Here is a 21,234-nt window from a genome sequence, read left to right on the forward strand (position 1 = left end):
TCTCCAGCCCAACCCCACCTTGCACCCTCTTCCCAGCTCTTCCCTTTGACCAGTAACAGCCCCACAATGTGTACAGCACTTCATACTTTGCAACGAAACTGAGGCCTGTTTTGCAGATGAAGGAACTGAGGCTGAGAGAGATTAAGGGACTGGAGCTAGTCTACATAGCTGCTGAGAGGTGGGGCCAGGTCTTTGACCCTAAGTGCAGTGCTCAGGTGTGATGGTGCCTGGTTGGTGTGAGGGTTATGAGTATTGGTCTTGAAACCAGAGAGACCTGGGTTCAAATCCCAGCTCCCTTACTTGGTTGTCAAACCTTGAACAAGTCCCCTCACCTCTCTGTGGCAGTTTCCTCATTTGTAAAATTGGGTTAATGAGGATTAAATGCTTTAATGTACCTCAAGTCCCTAGCCCAGGGCCTGGCGTACAGTAGGTGCTCAATAAATGCTTATCCTTTCTCTTCTGTCTCTGTCATCCTGCACATTCCCTGTGATTCATGGTTTACATACAGCTTTACACATATCACCTCCCTTGTTGTAAAGCTTGAACTTTCTCCTCCAGAGACTGCTGCATACAGTAGGTGTGCAATAAATGCCTGCTGTAGTTGACTAAGAAACCAATTGCTGCTGTTCTGTAGGGATTTTGGCAAACCTAAGAGCTTCCATCCAGGTGCCCTAGGAGGCCTGGGATGGAGGCTGTGCTAGGCTGGCCTCAGTGGCGGTAAAGGCATTGATTCCATAATTTGTCCCTTGTTTTTTTTTTTTTTTATTTTTTGAGACAGATTCTTGCTCTGTTGCCCAGGCTGGAGTGTAATGGCGCAAGCTCGGCTCACTGCAACCTCTGCCTCCCGGGTTCAAGCGATTCTCCTGCCTCAGCCTCCTGAGTAGCTGGGATTGCAGGTGTGCACCACCATGCCTGGCTAATTTTTGTATTTTTAGTAGAGATGGGGGTTTCACCATGTTGACCAGGCTGGTCTTGAACTCCTGACCTCGTGATCTGCCCGCCTCAGCCTCCCAAAGTGCTGGGATTACAGGCGTGAGCCACCACGCCCGGCTGTCCCTTGTTTTTCCTTCTCAAGTCAGGACACCTGGTCCTCATTAGGGGCTAATTACTGACCAGCTATGGGGCTGGGGGTGGGGGGGTCTGCTTGGAAGACTACGTTTGGAGGAAAAGAGCTTTCTTTTCAGGAATGAAAAAAGAAGACAGAAGGCTTTTTGCTCTATGAATCAAAAATTTGGGTGAAGATCTCCGCTGGCCCCATCTCCCCCACCCTTCCCCCTCCCCATCTTCCCTGCTCCCCACCTACACAGATGTCTGTGGAGCCTCCAGACGAGGCGCTCCCACCCACAGCTGAGATTCAAGTCTGGATTAGTTAGGAGCCTCCCCCTGCCTTGTTGCTAGCTGGGCAGAGAAACACAGGCCTGGAAAATAATGGCAACCAGCACAGCGGTAATAACCCGGCTGGCGCATCTCTGCTGGGGCTTTTTTACAAAAAACATTCACCTGGTCTCTTGACAACTTTGGGAAGCATATGTGTGGGCCGACAGTGTCCCTGCTTCCAGATGAGGAAACTGAGGCTCTCAGTGAAAAAGGGATGCTGCGGCTCCAGCGCACACAGGCCTGGCCTTTGCTCAGCTGTAACCTAGGGCGGGAACTCCGGACCAATGCCGAGCAGCACCATGCCAGGCAGACTGGCAGAAAGTCGAGGCCCCTGTGTGCCTTTGGAACTGACCCCTGACCACCTCCCACTGTCTTGGAACAAAGGCTGCTGGACCAGCAGTGCCTGCTCCTCAACTGTCCCCTCTCCAGCTCCTCAGCAAACACCCCCGAGGCCCTGAAGCCTCAGTGCTGAACAGAGCTGACCTGGGCCTCTCTGGCATCCTCAGGTCTGGCTCAAACCTTCTCCCTTCTGCCCTCCAACCTTTGCCATGACTTTGCTTGGCCAGGAGTCCTTGGTGGCCATCCTTGACTGCCTTTACCTCCCTGGCCACACCTCACCTTCCTCCAACAAGCCCTCCTAGCTCTCCTTCGTGCACGTTGACTTCTCTTTCAAAAGATTCCCTGGAGTCCTGATCTCCGTAGCTCTCCTAGTTTCACCTGGGGCCTGCTTAGCTGGGTCGGGAGGTGTGCGTCCATTCCTCCCCAGCCAAGCATGGGACAGGGCACAGGTGGGAGGGATGAGGAAAGAAGGAGGCTTGGAACACACTTATAAGAAGGAAGAAGGGTGTTCCCACCCAGGGGCGAAAGAAGATTCAAACTTCTCTGAAGCTACAGTGACCTGTGGTATGTGCTGCCTCCATTTCTCCAATTGTTCTTGGAGAACAAGACAACAGAGGGCCCAGTAATACCCACCTCCCTGCCAGCAGAGTTCAGCCAAGCGTGCTGGCCAGGCGCCGCTGGTCACTCCTACCTCCAGTGCTTCTTGGACTAAGAGTCCCCGCTCTGGGCAGTGGCTGTGGTTTGGCCCCATCCTTGGCCAGGGTGTTTTGCACCCTCGTTGCCTGAGCCCCACCCAAGGAGCCTGTGGCCAAAGCCAGCTTGCTGGGAAATGGTGTGTGCCTGTGCCCTAGATGGGGCGGTGCCTAAGCAGGGGTGTGCTCCTGCTGCCCAGGGCCCGCCCTCAGGGAATTGGCCCTCTGCCATGAATGTCACAGAACCTAGGCCACTACTGTGCAACAGGGCGCAGGCTTTAGGCGCTGGCTCAGTGGCCCTGCAGTTTTGTGGCCAAGAGCTCCATGCCAGCGGGCCCTGGGCCTGGGCCTTTGACCTGGGGCCTCTGTTAGGAGTGGTCCTGATCCTGCTTCTGGCAGAGGCACACATAGGGCTCCTCCAAGTACAGGCAGCCAGGCTCAGGAGGGGAGGGAGCAGCCAGTCCCAACAATTACACAGTTCGGGAGCTGAAAAGTTATGTTTGCCACCCTCAGGAGCCAGCTGTGGAAGGGAGGCCAGTGGAGGGCTTTGCCCTGGCCTCTGAGCCACACACAAGCCGTGCTGGGAAGACAAGGGCCGGGGGCAGTGAAGGACCCTCTCAGAGCCTTTGCTCTCCAGGAGCAGGCACTCGTCTTCCATACCACACTCACAAAGGCTGGTGGCTTCAGTGGTTGTGACCAGCTGGCCACAGCTGACTCCTCTGGGATTGTGCTGTTTCTAAATATTAGTTCCTGCTGTTAACCCTTGCTGTGCTGCCCCAGTGGACAGCCGGCTGCCTGCAGACAGAGCCTCTTGGAAGGAGAGTGGACAGTCCCCACCTGGATGAAAAATTTGTGAATATATTTGCTCGGGGGCTGGGTTGGGGCTCCCAGAAGGAGGGTGAGAAATACCTGCTTAGGGCTGGGAATAAGGCTTGCAGTAGATGTCAGGGGATGTGGGTCTGAGCTGGCCACTGGGCAGGGCAGTGGAAAGAAGGTGGGGTCAGGAGCCAGGAGCCTGGTCCTGCCAAGCCTTTTTTTACGTGGCCCCAGACAAGTCACTTCGCCTTTCTGTCCCCCTTTCCTCATCCATAAAATCCGTACAGCCACTGAGGTGCTTGGATGATGGCCTCCAACAGAAGTGCCGGAGCTTTATAGACTCTGAAGTGCCTGGTGGTTATGATGATTTTTATGCCAGTGTCCTGCTGTCTGTGACTCCCCCGAGTCCCTTGGAGGAGAGGCAAGACTGACAACCAAGAGACAGCTGGAGCAAGCTGGCGGGGCTGCTGTTAGCCTGTGTGGAGCTTTAGTGGGGACGCCACCCTACACAAGAATACACAGCTTGGAGTTCAGCCCCTACTGGCCCCATTGGCTCTTGTCCTTGCACAGTGAAAAGCCTTGTGGTATCCAGGCTCCAAGATGGCCCTCGGTGAGCCTCACCTTCTGGCATTCATGCCCTTGGGTAGTTCCCTCTCATGGTGAATACAGCCACCCTATGCAGCCAATAGGGTGTTGCAGAAATGATGAAGTGACATCCAAGATGAGGTCAGAAAAGATATGGCAGCTTTTCCCTTGCTCTCTTCTGATTGCAGCCACGCCACCATGATCTGAGGATAATTAAGTAGACTGTGGAGGTGCCAATGTGGAGAGGAACTGAGGCCTCTTGCCAGCAGCCAGTACCAACTCACCACTCATGTGAATGAGCCATCTTGGAAGTGGATCTGCCAACCCTAATCAAACCTTAAGATTAATACAATCTCCACTTTTTTTTTTTTTTTTTAAGATGGAATCTAGCTTTGTTGCCCAGGCTGGAGTGCAGTGGTGTGATCTTGGTTCACTGCAACCTCTGCCTCCCGGGTTCAAGTGATTCTCGTCCCTCACCCTCCCAAGTAGCTGGGATTACAGGCACGCACCACCATGTCCAGCTAATTTTTGTATTTTTAGTAGAGACGGGGTTTCATCATATTGGTCAGGGTGGTCTTGAACTACTAACCTCAAGTGATCCACCCGCCTCGGCCTCCCAAAGTGCTGGGATTACAGGCATGAGCCACCGTGCCTGACCTCTACTGACACCTTGACTGCCACCTCCTGAGACACCTGGAGCCAAAACCACCCAGCAAAGTCACTTTTAAACTCCTGACCCACAGCAACTGTGTGCAACAGAAGAAGGTTGCTGTTTCAAGCAATTAGATTTTGAAAGTAATTTGTTATGCAGCAAGAGATTACTGATAGAAGCCAGCACACCGTAGATGGCAGTCCAGTGAGTCAGACCCGGCATGTGCCTGGGGCTCAGAAAGAAGCACTCTGCTTCCATGAAAAGAAGTGACATTCCTTGATCAACAAATTCATTCATTCAACAAATATTTCTTAAGCACAGATCATATGTCAGGCACTATGCTGATGCTGAGGGCTGGGGACACAGGTGAATAAACAGGACCCTGGTTTTGGGGAACTTACAGGCTCCCCAAAGTGACTTGGCGATTGGTTGGATGTGGGAGTCGGGATGAGGGAGGTGTCCAGGACAAGCCCAGGTTTCTGGCTTGGGCACTTAGAAGGGTGGGTGGTGGTATCATGGATTGAGATGGACAGGGACCGGGTGGGTATCTCATAAGGAAATCTTGGGGCATGTTGATTTTGAGGTGCTTGTGAGAAACCCAGGTGACACTGTGCAGGCGGCTGTATATGTGAGCCTAATGCTCCTAAGAAGGTCTAGCTAGGGGAAGTTATACTTCAGGATTGCTGGGGTATCGATAAAGGAATTAAAGCAACCAGAGGAGATGAGACTGCCGGGGAGAGAGGAGTGTGGTGCAAAATGAGAGAAGACCCAGCACTGAGCCCTGAGACACCAATGTCTCTTCCTTAAAATGTTTATTTTGACATAATTTCAGACTTAGATAAAAGTGACAAGATGATTACAAATGTTTCCCACATACTCCACCTAGATTTCCCAAATGTTAATTGTTTACCACATTTTAAATTCTTTTCTCTCTGTCTTTTTTTTTTTTTTTTTTTTTTTTTAGATGGAGTCTCACTCTGTTTCCAGGCTGCAGTGCAGTGGTGCAATCTCAGCTCACTGCAACCTCTACCTCCCAGGTTCAAGCGATTCTCCTGCCTCAGCTTCCCGAGTAGCTGGGACCACAGGCACATGCCACCAAGCCCAGCTAATTTTTTTGTATTTTTAGTAGAGACGGCGTTTCACTGTGTTAGCCACGATGGTCTCTATCTCCTGACCTTGTAATTTGCCCGCCTCAGCCTCCCAAAGTGCTGGAATTACAAGCATGAGCCACCACACCCGGCCATCTCTCTATTTTTCTGAACCATTTGAAAGTAAGTTGCAGACATAATGCTCCTTTATTCCTAAACATTTCAGTGAGTTTTTCCTCTTTTTTAATTTTTTTTTTTTTTTTTTAATGAGGCAGGGTTTCGCTCTGCTGCCCAGGCTGGAGTGCAGTGGTGCCATCAGAGCTCACCACACCATCAAACTTCTGGACTCAAGGGAGCTTCCTGCTTGAGTAGATGGGATTACAGGCACACACTACCGTGCCTGGCTATTTTTTTTTTTTTTTCTTTTTTGGTAGTGACAGGGTCCCACTGTGTTGCCCAGGCTGGTCTCGATCTCCTGGGCTCAAGCAGTGAGTACTTCCTAGAACAGGACCTTCTCTTTCATAACTGGACTGCAGTGATCAAAACCGGGAAATTAACATTGGTACAATACTTTGAACTAAGCCGTAGACTTTTTTCTCCCCAGCTTTGCCAATTTTCCCAAAAATATCCTTTATAGCAAAAGAAAACCCCGGCTTTCTTCTGAGTGTCTATTCATCTGGCATGGTTCTTCAGTGTTTCATTGTCTTCCACGATGTTGCCATTTTTGACAAGTACAGGCCAGTTCTTTTAGGTGAATTTTGGTTTGAGTTCGTCTGTTTTCCTCATGATTAGATTCAGGTTCTGTATTGTGGTGGGAATGTCTGGGAAGTGATACCGTGCCCTTCTCACGCAGCCTATCAAGAGACACATAACTGGCTGGGCGCGGTGGCTCACACCTGCAATCCCAGCGTTTTGGGAGGCCAAGGAGGGCAGATTACTTGAGGTCAGGAGTTCGAGACCAGCCTGGCCAACATGGTGAAACCCTGCCTCTCCTAAAAATACAAAAATTAGCTAGGCATGGTAGCAGGCTCCCATAATCCCAGCTATTCAGGAGGCTGAGGCAGGAGAATTGCTTGAACCCAGGAGGCAGAGGTCATAGTGAGCTGAGATTACGCCACTGCACTCTAGCCTGGGTGACAGAGCAAAAGACTGTGTCTCCCCCAAAAATCCCCCACAAAAAAAACAAACAAAACCAGGAGGCACACATCTATTGTGCAATCATTGGGATGTTGACTCGTATCACTTGGTTGAGGTGATGCCTGCCAGGCCTCTCTTCTGTAAAGTTACTGTTTCCCCTTTGCAATGAATAAGCATACGCCAACATTGAAAGGTCAGGTTGAGGAAGGAAGGAAGCCAGGAAGAAAGCCGGTGCAGGGGCAGCCGAGAGACTGAAGGAAAGCAAGAGGGCGTCCTGGAGCCGGCAGGAGGGGCAGCATGAGGGAGGTGGGGCTGGCATTTGTGGCCAGTGCCACCGAGAAGCCGTGCATTAGAGGATGAAGAGTGTCCCTTGGAAGCAGCTGCCACCTGCAGGCAGCGGGCGTCAAGTTAAGCCTCTTTTGGGTGGAGCAGTGGGCCTGGAGCCAACTCAGGCTAAATCAAGTGTGAGAGGGAGGTGAGAAAGGAGACAACTGGAAAACACCTCTGTGGGGAAGGTGGTCTGTGGGCTGGGCAGAGAGGGACAGGCAGTGACGGAGAAGCATGTGGGCTTGGGGGACAGTTTGAATAGATAGAGGGGACTTAGGATATCTAGAGTGTGACAGGAGGGAGCCAGATGAGAGGCACAAGTCCAAGGAGAGGGGTACAATCCACAGTGTCCCAGGTGGGAAGTGGGAGCCGATGACAAAAGACACGGCAGTTCTGAGGCTGTGATGGGGGGGTACTTGTCAGAGCCCAACCTGATGGGGCAGGTGGATGGGGGGGGGCTGGAAGGATGGCCAGGCGAACAGAGGAGGGTGAGCCACGCAGGGGATGATCCCTGGGGGTGGGGAAGAGGGGGAGGGCAGGCTGCCCAGAGGTGGGTGTGGGTGGCAGGTGGCGAGGAGGGCAGGTCCAAGGTTCTGGCCATGAGACTGTCCTGGCAGCTTTAGCTGCCTGATGCAGATGGACAACGCAGACCTGGGGGACGCCGGGCTGGGATGTTCCAGGAAAGGGGCTGGACGAGGAGGGTGGTGAAAGCTGGAGGGGCCTGAAGGATGAGGCAGAAGTGCAGGGAGTGCAGGGTCAGCACTGGGGTCTCAGCGATGGGAGGCAGGGGATGGCCTCCCAGGGAGAATGGCGGTCAGTGCTGCGTGAGGTGGTGGGAAGCCCAGGATTGCAGTGGGGGACCGGCCTGTGAGGGAATGGAGTGGAGGTGTTTGCACATGAGGAGGTCTGGGAACGGGGAGGCCAGGGCATTGGTGGTGGTCCCTGGGGAGGCCTGAGCTATCAGGGTAATGGCAGGAGTTGGGGTGGGGTGGAGGTGGCCTCAAGCCACCGCTGCTAGGTTTATGAGTAGGGACCCAGGGCAGCCCTGAGGAGCTGAAAGGGGAAACACCTGGATGCCAGGGCCCCAGAGGAATGGGGCATTTGATGGGGAGGGCACAGTCTGGGGACCAAGGCAGCCAGAGACTCACACCACTGTGGACTCTGAGGCACGAGGGATGTGAATGTCGGAGCAGCCAGCTTCGGAGAGGGCCGAGGGCCTCCTCCAGGGGTGAGCTGGGTCTCCATCAGAGCTGGAGGAAAGGGAGCATTTGGGACAAATTGGAGTGGCTTGTGACCTGTTGGGGTGCGGGGTAGCCTAGTTTCCTGAAGAGCTGTGCACCAGGATGATGGGGCAGAAGCAGTGAAGGAGGGAGGCAGGAGGCTCCCCGGGCCTGAAATACTTGGAGACCGTCCGCTCACCAGGAAGGTGGGGGTCCCAGCCCCAGATCCGGCCCCTCTCAGCACGGGGGACCATTAGGGCTCGCAGCTTCCTACAGGAAAAGCTGACGCGGATGGGGCTGAGGACATAGCATTGGCCCTGGCCAGAGGCCACTGAGGCTGGGTCACCCCCAGCCTGGCTCAGCCCTCCCTTACCCAGAAATCAGAGATTCACTTGCCCCTTGGACATGCGGGGGCACACAGAGGGTCTGCTGCTGGGGTGCTGGGGGGACTGGGCCCCCGTCCTCTGTTCTGAGGCCTGTGGTCCCTCAGGGGCTTCTGGACACCCTGCATGCCTGTCCTCCCTGCTGCTCTGAGCCCTCGCTGTGCCTGCTGGCTGGAATGTGTTCAGAGCATGGCTTGGTTTCTATTCAGTCAGAGAATATGATCCAAGGAGAGCCCTGGGTTTTGTGTCCTGGTTCCATCTCTGCTATTTTGATGTAATAGGAGACTTTGGGCAAGTCCTTGTTCCTTTCCGGGCCTCAGTTTTCTTAACTGTATACTGGGGTGGTGACAGACACCCTGTCTAAAGCCAGCAGTCATCTGGTTCCTGAGATGGACACCACTGACCCAGTTCAGGTCAAATCCCCAGTCTGTTATGAACCAGTGGAGGTGACAGGCCCCAGGCCCCCAAAAGCCTCCTGGGTTCTTAGGAATGAAGAGGTTCCCAGCATGTGTTCAGGCCTGGGGCTCATCCATCCATCCGATGGGGCTGACTGCCTTCCCTCCCCTTCCATGTGTCCTCTCATACCGCCCTCCAACTGCAACTGCTCCCCTGCCAAGGGAGTGCTCTTGGTCACAGGCACAGGAAGTAGCCCCTTGAGGGCTCAGCACCACCCCTCTGTCCTCCTTTATTTGCTTCCCACTCCTTTTTGTATCCATTGAGCTAGACATGGATCTCTAAAGATACCACGCCCTGGTATCTTTAGGATTCTGGGGAGGAGCTCTCAGACAGTCACACCTTAGTGATAGTTGACTTGTTATTTTGCCAGGGGAAAAACAGACTTGAAAGAAGGGCGGGCATGTCCAGAGCCTGGGACATAGGTGAGACAGGCAGTGGGTAGAGAGCCCCCAGGGGGCTGTGTGTGCTGCACAAACCCTTCACCCTTGACCCATCCACCCTTTCCATTCCTTTCCCCAACCTTAGGGCACCCACTGGGAGTGAAGCGCTGGCTGATATGTAACACCATCTCTCCCTTTCCCTTCCCTGACCCAGGGTCCTGGGGACCCCCAGGCCACTTGGCCTGGTTGGTGGTGGGGGACAGTGGGATAGTCAGGGTTCCATAACTAAGCTCCCAGCATAGAATTTCCACGCCACAGTTCAGGTGCCATGGCAACCAGGGGAAATAAACACTCCGAGTTTCACAGTCCAAGTTCTGCCGTGACGTCTTCTCCAGCTCCAGCCTGCTGGGGCCTGTGCTGGCTGTGCCCCAGACAGCCTTAGCTGCTCAAGCCGGAGAACTGTCTTCCTTCCCAGCTTCCTCCGTGTCTGCGGTGCGGGGGTGGGGGGTCTCAGGCAGGGCTACTGTAGCCCCTTGCCTGCTGTTTAGACCCTGCTGTAGTTGCTGCTGCTCCCTCCCCAGCCCCAGCCATGAAACTGCCCAAGGGGACCAGGAGCTCTGTGTACTTTGCACAGCACCCAGAAAAGGAGCCATTGCCCTCGCGGCAGGAGGTCAAGCAGACCCCTGTCATCATGGCCAAGATCAAAGGTGAGAGCCATCCCCACCCTGGGCTTGGGCCCCCTCCCCTCTCTCCAGGACTCCTTCCAGCTTGCCTCCTGCAAAGCCCCTTCCAGCTTCCTTGAAGCCTTACAGAAGACCTGAGCCTCCAAGTGACCCTCACGGGCAGTGTTGGCTGCTGGGATTGTCCAAGTGGGTGGGGGAGGAGGGGAGCATGGGGCTTGCAGTGAGGCCCGCTTTGGAAAAAGACTAGGAGCCTTTGTCCTAGCTTTAGCTTTCCTCGCTTCCCTTCAATTTTACTCTCAAGGGACAGCAGACCCTAATTCTTACTATGTTGGTAATGACTGACTAGTGCTCTAAGTGGTAGTAGTTTAGTGCAGGGATTAAAGGTTTGGGTTCTACTGGATGATTGTCTTAGAATCTTCACACTACTAGTTTGTGGTATGTGGGTAGATATTTCTAAGCCTCAATATTCTGTAAAATGGGAAAAACAAGAGCATTTACCTTACAGCATTGTTCAGAGGCTTAACGGAAATAATCCACGTCAGATGCCTAGTGGAGAACCTGGAGCAGAATAAGTTCTCAATTAACTGTAACTATTAGATTCTTATTACGCATTGTCTGTCCAAGGGAAACTGCATTTTATTTGGAAATACTGCCTTCCCCCAAACGAAGCAGCTGGATGGATGCTGGGCTTATGGCAGTGCTATAGCAGCAAGGACAAAGACCCGCAATGTTCCCATCGTGTGCTGTATTGGGGCTTCCCCTGCCTCTGACCCGGTGGGCCCAGGCTGAGGGCTGTCCTGTCCATCCTTACAGGTCCGGGGCCCGCCAAATACCTCCGGCCATCCTGCACGGGCTACATAGATCATGACATCTCCATGTTCAAGGCACCAGCTTATACCCTGCATAGCCGGCACTCAGAGAAGGGTGAGAGTCGCCATCCCAGTCATCCCCCTGGGGTTGGAGCTGTTGTTGGAGGTTGAGGGGAGAGACATGGAGCCATTCTCTGTAGCCACTGGGAATCTGAGATACTCAAGGGGCCCCCTGGGTCCAGAGGAAGCCAGCAGGGATTGAGGGTGGGGCATCTCCATGGGCATCCCTTAGTCGCCTCTCCCAAGGAAGCCTGTAGGGGATCCTGGCCCTGTCCAGCTGGCACAGCAGAGTCTCCTTTTTCTGGCATTTGGCTGGGGCCCTTCAGCTCCGGTCGCCATGCTCTGCTAGGGTCACTTGCCATTGTGACCAGGCAGGAACAGCTAGGAGGCCAGTGGGGAAGTGGTGGCCCCCAGAGCTCCCCAGGTGGCCTAGAACCCACTGGAAGGGCAGGAGCAGAGGCCACAGATGACTTAGGCTGCTGGGCAGGGTGTGGTGGCGTGCACCCGGGGGTCTGAGATCTGGGGCGCCTGCCAGGCCTTTCCCTGGGGAGAACACCCACCTCAGCAGGGGAAGCCCCTGGCCTGGCTGGGCCTTTTCTGAAAGTCAACAGCAGCCACAGGGCTATTACTCCCCGTTGGCCCCAACCCCTGATTGGGTGGGTGGCTGCCCAAGCTGCTGGGCAGCTGTTATTTTACTGTTCCTCTGAGCAAGTTCTTGAAAATACCAGGTCATGTGTTAAAAGTCCCATTTTACAGGTGAGGAAATCAAGGGTCCCCAAACACCCAGGAGCCACAGAATCTGAAGTGGGAGGGAGATCTTGCCTGGAGGCAGGCCAGGTGCTCAGTGGGGCAGCCTTTGGGGCTGACCAGGCCCTCTCCTTGGTTGCCCTGCAGGGATGGTGTGCCACAGCAGCCCTGGGCCTTGCTATCTCTTGGATCCCAAAATAACTCGGTTTGGAATGTCCAGCTGCCCGCAGGTCCCCATGGAGGAGCGTATCTCCAACCTGCGTAAGATGGGGTTATGGACAGATGTTGGGGGTTGGGAGGTTGGGGGGTGGGGTGCACCCTTAGGACCTGGGCAGGGGCAAAGGGTCAAGACTTCCTCCTTGGGAATGTCTGGATGCCGGTATCTCCCTGCAAGACACCGACATTGCAATGCTGACATCACCATGTCTTGAAGTCAATGTTATGACATGCAGCATGTCACCAGGTGACGTTTTGATGACATGGAGCTCCTGTTGTGGGTGCAATATCGTCATGCGAACGAGCTCACAGACTGTAGTGATCTCAGGATGTTTCTGTGTCGCTGTCAGAGTGATAATGTCTGGTTGCTGACACTGTAGCATCTGGGGGTAATCCAAGGGGGATGTTATGATGACATTATAGTTTTTTACAAGATGACCACTGTGTTGCCATCTGATGTCAGGATGGCCTAAGTGACCATCTTTTTTATTTATTTATTTATTTATTTATTTATTTATTTTAAATTGAGTCTCGCTCTGTTGCCCAGGCTGGAGTGCAGTGGCGTGATCTTGGCTCACTGCAACCTCCACCTCCCGGGTTCGAGTGATTCTCCTGCCTCAGCCTCCTGAATAGCTGGGATTACAGGTGCACGCCCCCACGCCCAGCTCATTTTTGTATTTTTAGTAGAGATGGGGTTTCACCATGTTGGTCAGGCTGGTCTCGAACTCCTGATCTTGTGATCTGCCTGCCTTAGCCTCCCAAAGTGCTGGGATTGCAGGTGTGGGCCACCGCGTCCGGCCTAAGTGACCACTTGGATGTCCCTGCCCTGCTTCTGAGGTGGTCAGCCTGAGGTCACAGTGGATAACCAGGACCATCAGTTGGCTAGCAGAGAATGAGGTCTGTTCCCTGCTCTGAGAGCCCTCCCTTCCCGCCACTCCCTTTCAGGCCTGAACCCCACCCTTGCATCCTGCCAGTACTACTTTGAGAAGATCCACCCACCGGGGGAACGTAGGGCTCCCCAGTACACGTTTGGCTACCGGCGCCCATACAGAGTGATGGACCCCAACCCGGCTCCCAACCAGTACCAGATGCCACTCTTGCTGGGGCCCAACACCCCTGTCAGCCGAGCTGCTCCCTGCTACAGTCTGGCCTCCAGGGACAAGAACTGGTTCTACAAGGAGGATGTGGCAGGAGGCCCTGGACCTACCACGTACGCCCGACCTGAGCCATCCATCTATCAGAACCGCAGCCCTACTTACAGCATGGCCAAGCGCTTCACCTACCCTCTGGACCTCACGCCACGGCCTGGCCCCGGCACCCACGAGGTCCAGCAGGTCACTGTGCACAAGCCCCACATCCCTGCTTTCACCATGGGCATCAAGCACTCACTCTACCTGTGTCCACTGGTCATCGACATTCGTGACTGAGGCCCCTCTTGGGGCACTTACTGCCCCTCATCCCCAGAAATTATTTTTCTACACCAAATTGAGCAATTTGACCAAGATTTCTAGTAGCAGAGCCGGTGCCTGCTGAGTGTCCGGCACACAGAAGGCATTAGAGATATATTTTCATGTATTTGTTTTTTCCTTTTCTACTCACAGTTGCTTCCTGTGGGTCCTGCTCTGGGTGAGGGGCTGGGGACTCTAGAAGGAATGATACAGACAGGGACTGGTTCCATTCTGGTTCACCGGGTGGGGAAGCCATGTGTCTGTCCTCCAAGGAGCCCCTGGCCGAGACTCGGGAGAGCTGCGTTCCAGTCCTAACTGCCACTAACAGGCTGTGTGGCCTTGTGCAGCTCCTGCCCCTCTCTGGACTCAGGATTGCCCTTTAGACAGTGCATAGGGTAGGCCTGGAAGAGGTCCAGGTTCCCCCAAGTTCCAGAACTGTGAGACTGTGCTGACAGTGGGCAGTCCCTGAGACAGGGGCAGGGCAGGTGGGGGTGCAGGCAGAGAAGCGGGGTCCCTCTGGTTGGGAGTCGGGAGAGGAGTTTCCTCGGGGAGGGACCTAAGAGGACAAGAAGAGACTGCTGGGGAGGGTGAAGGTGGAGGTCAAGGTGAGAGCAAAGCATGCAGGTGCAGTGACAGGGAACTGGGGAGGCACACAGCAGCATGGGTCTGGGGTGCAGGGGGCGGGGCTGCTACCTGGGGCCACATCGTGGGCAGCTGGGAGGGGCCTCAGGCTTTGCCCTGAAGGTGTGAGGGCCAGAAGATGCTTTGGGAGAAGCTCGGACAGGATGGGCAGAGTGGGAGGCAGCTCTCAGCCGGGCAGACTGCAGGGAAGGTCAGCTTGTCACATGCTGTTTTTGGGGAGTCACTATGTCCCCAACCTCAACAGCTTAGTCTGGCAGTGCCTGTCAGAGGAGCAGCCATGAATTAGCCAGGAGGGGGCAGCGTTGTCTCAATCTTCAAGCCCAGGCCTGTGCCCACCCACCCTGGCTGGCACCCGCTCTGGCTTTGCTGCTGCTGGGCGGACAGGCACCAGCTCCTGTTGGTCTTGAGGAGGTGAGGGTCTCTGGGGCTGGCATTTGTCCTTCCTCTGTTCTTGGCATCCAGAGCCCCAATTCACCTCTACTCCTGGACACAGCAAGGTGTGAGGGGAGTTCTACCTTGACCTGGCAGCGCGAGGCCAGCCTGAGGCATGGAGGGGATGCGGCTGAGGTCAGCGGAGGGGCTGGGAGGGAGGGTGGGAGCATGGAGGGAGTGGGAGGGAGGAGGGGGGTGAGAAGAGCCCCCAGACCCAATGGCTCAGGCAGAGGCACGCTGTTCCGCAGAGCAGAGGGTGACGGGAAGAGAGCACCGCCTCAGAACCAGTGTCTAATGGCTCATCCTTGTAAACCTGAACAATTTCCAGGTTTTAATTTAAAGTGAAAATTGAGGCTGGGTGCAGTGGCCCACGCCTGAAATCCCAGCACTTTGGGAGGCCAAGGCAAGCAGATCGTTTGAGGTCAGGAGTTCAAGACCAGCCTGGACAACATGGTGAGATCCTGTGTCTACAAAAAAATACAAAGATTAGCCAGGCATGGTAGTGGGCGCCTATAGTCCCAGCTACTCAGGAGGCTGAGGTGGGGGGATCGCTTGAGCCCAGGAGGTCGAGGCTACAGTGAGCTGTGATTGTGCCACTGCACTCCAGCTTGGGCGATACAGCAAGACCCAAAAAAAAAAGAAAGAAAAGAAAAGAAAATTGAATTGAAGACCTAACTTTGGTCAGAAAGGAACAGAGGATATAATATTCTTTGGAATATTTTTAAAAGCACACATACAACTAAATATTTAGAAAAGAGCCTGTGGTAAACCCCACTAGGGATGTCCTTGACTCTGGGCCCTGAGGTCCCCTCTCCATCCCACCCGCCCCCAGGCCCTGGGCTTTGCGTCTGCCCGTCCTCTCAACAAGGCTGGCCTGGGCTGGCTCTCGGGAGGCTGCGGGAGCTCGGGGACCCATCTGTCTTGTGGCAGATTAGAAAGATGTCATTTTGCCGACAGTGCCATTTATCAAGGCAGCTGCAAAAATTAGTGATGCTTGGTCTGTAAGTGTTGGGTGGGGGTGGGAGCTGGCAGGTGACAGCAGCCAATGCTCCCCAGTGTTACCAGGTCAGGGAACTGCAGGCCAACCTCTGAATAGGGGTTTTCTGATTTAACACTTAGCCCAGGCGAAGGCCCTCTGTTGGAAAGATGAGGAAGCTGGCGCTCAGAGCCTGGAAATAACTTTGCCCACGTGATAATTTTTTTTGTGACAGGATCTTGCTCCATTGCCCAGGCTGGAGTGCAGTGGCACAATCTTGGTTCACTGCAGTAGCTGGGACTACAGGCACATGCCACCAAACCTGGTTAATTTTTAAATTTTTTGGTAGAGACTGGTCTTGCTATGTTGCCCAGGCTGGTCTCAAACTCATGGCCTCAAGTGATCCTCCTGCTTGGGCCTCCCAAAGTGGGATTACAGGTCTGAGCCACCATGCCTAGCCCACGTGACAAATTAATGGCCCATCTCTAAATAAAGGTCTAGGTTCTGTGTGTGACCAGGACCAGGGCTCCTCTAGGGTGAGGTGCTTTACTTCTATTAGGACTAAGTGTTATTTTTGCCTTTATGGCTCAGTCTAGGACAGACCTTCAGCCTGGCCCCAGCTGCCACCAGACAGGGGCAGGATTGGGAGCTGGCCCTGGAGCTAGGACTCACTCTTGGGGTGGGTTTATGGTCCCAAGAGAAGGGGAGAAGGAGGATGGAGGGTTCAGAAGGAATATCTGGGGGGTGAAGATGTTCAGATGAGAGATGGCCCCGCCATCAAAGGGATGCCAACTCCAGGGAAGATGAAAGGGGCCTCCCCCTTGTGCCTCGGCCTGCAAAATGACAGGGTCATTTAGCTTGGGATTGACCTTTGGATGAAGCAGTCCCATCGCTTGACATTGCCTTTCCTGTGGTAGTGCCCTCAGAGAGGTGACCTGCAGAAGGTCAGGCACGGCCTCCCAGGTCTGGCCGACTGCTGCGTGGCCCCTTCTGAACAACTCAGGGGGTTCTCGCTTGACCTTGCAGGAAGCCTTGGTTTGATTCTTGTAGGACTTGAATCCGTATCTTTAGGTCACTAGACTCCAGAACCTGGCACTTGATCACACACAAAGCCCTCATCCATCCATCCATTCATTCAACAAACATTTGCTAAGCTCCTGCCCTGTGCCAGGCTCTGGCTGGGTCCAGGGGTACGAAGACTTGGTCTTCACCTGGAGCCCTGGCCTCCAGGAGGTCTGAGGCTGTGTCAGTGAGAGGGTGGGAACTCGCCGTCTCCCTCCATGAGCAGACGTTGGAGGGTGGATGAGGCTCGGTGCCTGGCAGGAGGCCCACCTGAGGTTCCTCCCTTCTCTCTAGGGGGCAAGACAGGCCTGGCTCCCTGTTGGGTTACCTCAGCCAGGGCTTGGTGGTGACATCGCAGTCCCACGAGCCTCCTGGACACTGGCTGGGGTGGGGGCTGGTCTCTGTTGTTCCATTGTTGCTGGAGGGAGCCCCAAGGCCAATCGCCACTCTGGTTCCCAGGACCTGGGGGGATGGTGGCCCTGGGCCAGGAGCAGAAGAGGGGCCCTGCCTGCAGGGACACAGGGACACACCATCTGGAGGCACACAGGTAGGGGCTGTGCACACACACACGTCCCTTACCGCACACATGTGGGGAAGACACACACACAAATGTGCAGACCCACACCTTACTCTACACACACACACCTGGTACTACCACTGCCTTCTAACACCCCACCCCATCCCTCTCTCCCAGGCATCTCATCTCACGCACAGATACGCGCCCACCCAGGCTCACTGGCGCCCCCCACTGCCCTGGAGAAGTAAATCCACAAACGATGAGATGCCGCGACATGCAGAGAGAAGTGGGATGGCTGATGGGAGGGAGGTCAGGAGAGTCCCTGCATTCCCCCAGGAGAGGGGACCGCTGGCTGCTCTCAGCCCTCCAGCCTGGGGCCTGGCCTCTGGGCGCTGTGCATGTGGTCGTGAGAGGGCACCCCCATGAAGACAAGCCAGGTCCCCACTCCTGCTCCCAGCACTCAGAGACGCCCACCCTCGGGGCTGCTCAGGGACGGGAGGACTAAACAGGAGCTCCTGCCACCCAGCTCCTTTCGGGGTGGGGTGGGGGGCTGGTGGGAGGACATATCCCCCTGAGTCCGTGGCCCTGCTCACTGGTGGAGAGGTGCCCGCCCTCCCATTCCCTCTGCTCCCTCTTCCTCTCCGCGCCCACATCCTCCCAGCTGGCCTTTCTCTCCCCCAGATCCTCTCCCATGACCAGGTTTCCTCTCTCTCTCTCTCTCTCTCTCTCTCGATCGCTCGCTCGCTCCCTGTGTCCCTGTGACCTACTTATCCTCTAGAATAATGATCGACATTTTCAATTACCCCCAAAGTAACAGCTGTTCTTGGGGCCTGGCGGAGGAGGGCTGCACGGGCGTGGGCACGGGCGGTGGTTTGCGTGTGGGGCCTGCCGGTGGTGGGGGTGGGGGCGGGGGGCACCCACAGTCCCACTGTCCTTTGTTTGCTTTTTCTCATCCAGAGCCTTCATTTTTTCCTGGAAGATTGGAAGCACGTTTCCCTTCAGGGGAGGAAGGAAGATAAAAGAGAGAAATAAAAACTGTCATCGTTGTCTTGTAAACAGCATAGAGCCAAGTGGGGGCTCGGCAGGAGAGAAGGACATGAGGGAGAGGCCAGGACAGAGAAAGGGGGCCGAGAGGGATGGGGTGGGGAGGTGAGCAGGAGTCCCCCTCAAGGCCGGGTGGGTGGGTGTCCTGCAGGAAGGACTGATGGGAGGGGAACGAGGCGAGGCTGATCCAGGGCTGGGGCCGGGGCGGGGGGTGCGGTTTGAGGAGACACAGCGTCTCCTGAGTGCCAGGCAGGCCCCAGGAGGCAGGCGCTATTCTCCGAATCCCACCCTGCGCCAGGCTCTGGGGCTGCTGAGGTGAGTGACAGACATGTCTTTGCATTCTTGGGGCATAAACTCTTGGAAACAAAGCGGTGGCTTCATGTGTTCAGCACTTATATCAATTGAGGCTCAGAGAGGGTGGATGACCTGCCCGATGACACACAGCCGGAGGTGAGGGGACCAGGATCCCAGCCAGGTCCGTGTGACCGCAGTCTCCTTTCACACCGCTTCCGCTGTGGGCACACTTGGCTCTTGCGTGACCTCGAGCAAGTCCTCACCTCTTGGCCATCAGTTTCCCCATCTGAAAAGCAGCCAGCATGCTGGCTTTCTGCAGGGCTGAGGGGAGCATCAGATGTCTGGATGTGAAGGACGCTCAGCTCTGGCTCTCTGGCGAGTTGGCTGGCGGGTGGAGGAGCAAAGACCACCGGGTGCTGGGAGAGGGACTGACCGCCAGGGAAAGGAGGCCGGACTGCAGATTTACTCCCTGCTGCCGCCCAGTGGCAATAATTGGATACTGCAGAGGGTGGGTCTGGAGGACCTTCTTCAGCTTGCAACTGGGCCAGAGCAGAGAGGCGCCTCTAGGGAGTGTTGTCTAGTCCTCCCTGGCCCCATTTTGCTGATGCCCAGAGAAAGGAGGGACTCCTCCTCAGGTCATCCAGGGCAGAAGCTCGGGCTGGGCTTTCAGGGTAGGGTGCTTCCCTCCATCCCTGTGGCACTCAAGAAGCCCCCAGTCAGCTTCAGAGCAAGAGAAACAGGGTTCTACATCCTCTGCTTGATGCCACCACCTCCAGGGAGACTTCCAGGGTCTCCTCCAGTGGGAAGTGGCCTCACTCCTGCCCTGCAGTCCCACACTCGAACGCTCCTTGCTCCTCCTGCCCGCAGCAAATCAGGCAGCGGGGCCCCTTGAGACACGAGAGATGGTGGAGAACCATTGTCACCACTCGGGGAGCATGTGCCAGGGACCCACTCTGTCCTGCGGCTCTACCTGCGTCCTCTCACTTGAACCTCGTAAGAACCTTGGTAAATTGGGGTTATTTTGAGCCCCATTTTTCAGGTGAGGGAACGGGCACAGAGTTTATGACTTTTACACACAGAGTGGTGGGGCAGGGACTCAAACCCAGGTCTGTCTGTTCTCTGGAGAGGTGCCCACATTTGGAAGTGAAAACTACCCCTGTGGCCATATGACAGTCCACTGTGACCGGACACTGGAATGACCAGTCCAGGGGGCTTGTGGGCTGGGGTCTCAGCTTCACCACTGTGCTGCTGGGTGACTTCGGGCAAGGCCCATTTCTCTCTGGACCCTGGTTCCTCATCTGTGTACTGTGTATGTGCATGCATGCATGTGTGTGTATATATGCATGTGTGTGTGCACGTGTGTGTGTGTGTGTGTTCTGGGCTACCTCAGAGATCCATTCTGGCTTTGAGTGTGGTATGTCCCGTCTTGGGCAGGTCCCAAGATTTGGGCCTTGGGATGGAAAGGTTTTAAAGGTCATGGGGAGGGGGTGCAGATGGCAGTGTGGGAGGCAGAGCTCTGGCTAAGAGCTGGGCCCCTTGAGTGCACCTCCTGCTTGCGTATCACTGTGTACGGCTGGGGATCGAGGGGAGGCGTGGACTGTGAGGGCACGAGGGATCTGGCTCTGGGACAGGTATGGGGTTGGCCCTAGGGCCTGGATGTGTCTCCCTGCACTGCCTGCCACAGAGGGGAGTTTGTCTTACAGGAAACAGCCTCATCCATCAGTGGCAATGGGGGGCTGACAGCGGCCACTCCCCGCCAGCCCTGGCTGGAGGCAGACTCATAAATCTCATGCCAGGCTGGGCTGTAAATTCCTGTGATTCACATCCGGCCTCTTGGAGGACAGAGACATTTGGGGCTGTGGGGCTGGCTGTTCTCTCTTGGACAGGACAGGTAGGTACCCGGGAGAAGCCTCTTCATGGGCCCAGCAGTCTCAGATGGCCTCTCTGAGGAGATGTGATGCTGAGCCCCCTGGATGCCTCAGGCCCAGCCCGAGCCATCTCTGCCCACGCCCAGGCTACCTCTGCCTGGGCCATTCCTGTGCCCTGGCCCGAATCACCCTGGAGGTCACGTGTGTGGACACGCTGTGTGGCCTCAGAGATCTTGTTGGGCCTGTGGCCCTGTGGGTGGAGGATTACTCAGGTGCCGAGGCAAGAGACTGAAGGCACAAACTGTTTCAGTATAATAAAGAAAATAGAATAAGAATAGTCATAATACAAATTAGATATAGAGATGATCATGGACAATTATCATTACTATAAACATTATTAATCATTAGCTTTTAATTACTAATATAACCTAGGAATAACCGGCAGGTATAGGGTCAGGTGCTGAAGGGACATTGTGAGAAGTGACCTAGAAGGCAAGAGGTGAGCCTTCTGTCACACCCGCATAAGGGCCGCTTGAGGGCTCCTTGGTCAAGCGGTAATGCCAGTGTCTGGGAAGGCACCCATTACTTAGCAGACTGAAAAAGGGAGTCTCCTTTCCTTGGAGGAGTCAGGGAACACTCTGCTCCACCAGCTTCTTGTGGAAGGCTGGATATTATCCAGGCCTGCCCGCAGTCATCCGGAGGCCTAAACCCCTCCCTATGGTGCTGTGCTTCAATGGTCACGCTCCTTATCCACTTTCATGTTCCTCCCGTACTCCTGGTTCCTCTTTGAAGTTTGTAGTAGATAGTGGTAGAAGGAATAGTGAAAGTCTTAAAGTCTTTGATCTTTCTTATGAGTGCATAGAAGAAAATGCTGAGGTATGCCGCCTTCTCTCTCTCTGCTTCGGCTACCTAAGAGGGAAGGGCCCCCTGTCCTGTGATCACGTGACTTCCTTCACCTTGTCAATCACTTAGAAGATTCACCCT

The 21,234-nt window shown here is 55.0% G+C and overlaps 1 protein-coding gene across 1 annotated transcript; it reads left to right on the plus strand.

Moving 5' to 3' along the window:
* The first annotated feature begins 9,773 nt into the window (after window positions 1-9,773).
* Window positions 9,774-13,542, plus strand: CIMAP1C (ciliary microtubule associated protein 1C). The gene is made up of 4 exons (XM_002825700.4): window positions 9,774-10,159; window positions 10,949-11,059; window positions 11,899-12,012; window positions 12,913-13,542. The coding sequence occupies exons 1-4, from the start codon at window positions 10,042-10,044 to the stop codon at window positions 13,392-13,394; spliced, it is 825 nt and encodes a 274-aa protein (XP_002825746.1). The 5' UTR covers window positions 9,774-10,041; the 3' UTR covers window positions 13,395-13,542.
* Window positions 13,543-21,234: the final 7,692 nt, after the last annotated feature.

Source organism: Pongo abelii, chromosome 16, assembly GCF_028885655.2.
Source record: "Pongo abelii isolate AG06213 chromosome 16, NHGRI_mPonAbe1-v2.0_pri, whole genome shotgun sequence".
NCBI classification, from domain to species: Eukaryota; Metazoa; Chordata; class Mammalia; order Primates; family Hominidae; genus Pongo; species Pongo abelii.

Excerpts from the sequence above, each read along its gene's own strand:
- CIMAP1C (XM_002825700.4), top strand. The coding sequence starts at position 10,042 with ATGAAACTGCCCAAGGGGACCAGGAGCTCTGTGTACTTTGCACAGCAC. Across the intron at positions 10,160-10,948 it reads CATCATGGCCAAGATCAAAG|GTCCGGGGCCCGCCAAATAC; the intron begins GTGAGAGCCATC and ends CCATCCTTACAG. Across the intron at positions 12,013-12,912 it reads GGAGCGTATCTCCAACCTGC|GCCTGAACCCCACCCTTGCA; the intron begins GTAAGATGGGGT and ends ACTCCCTTTCAG.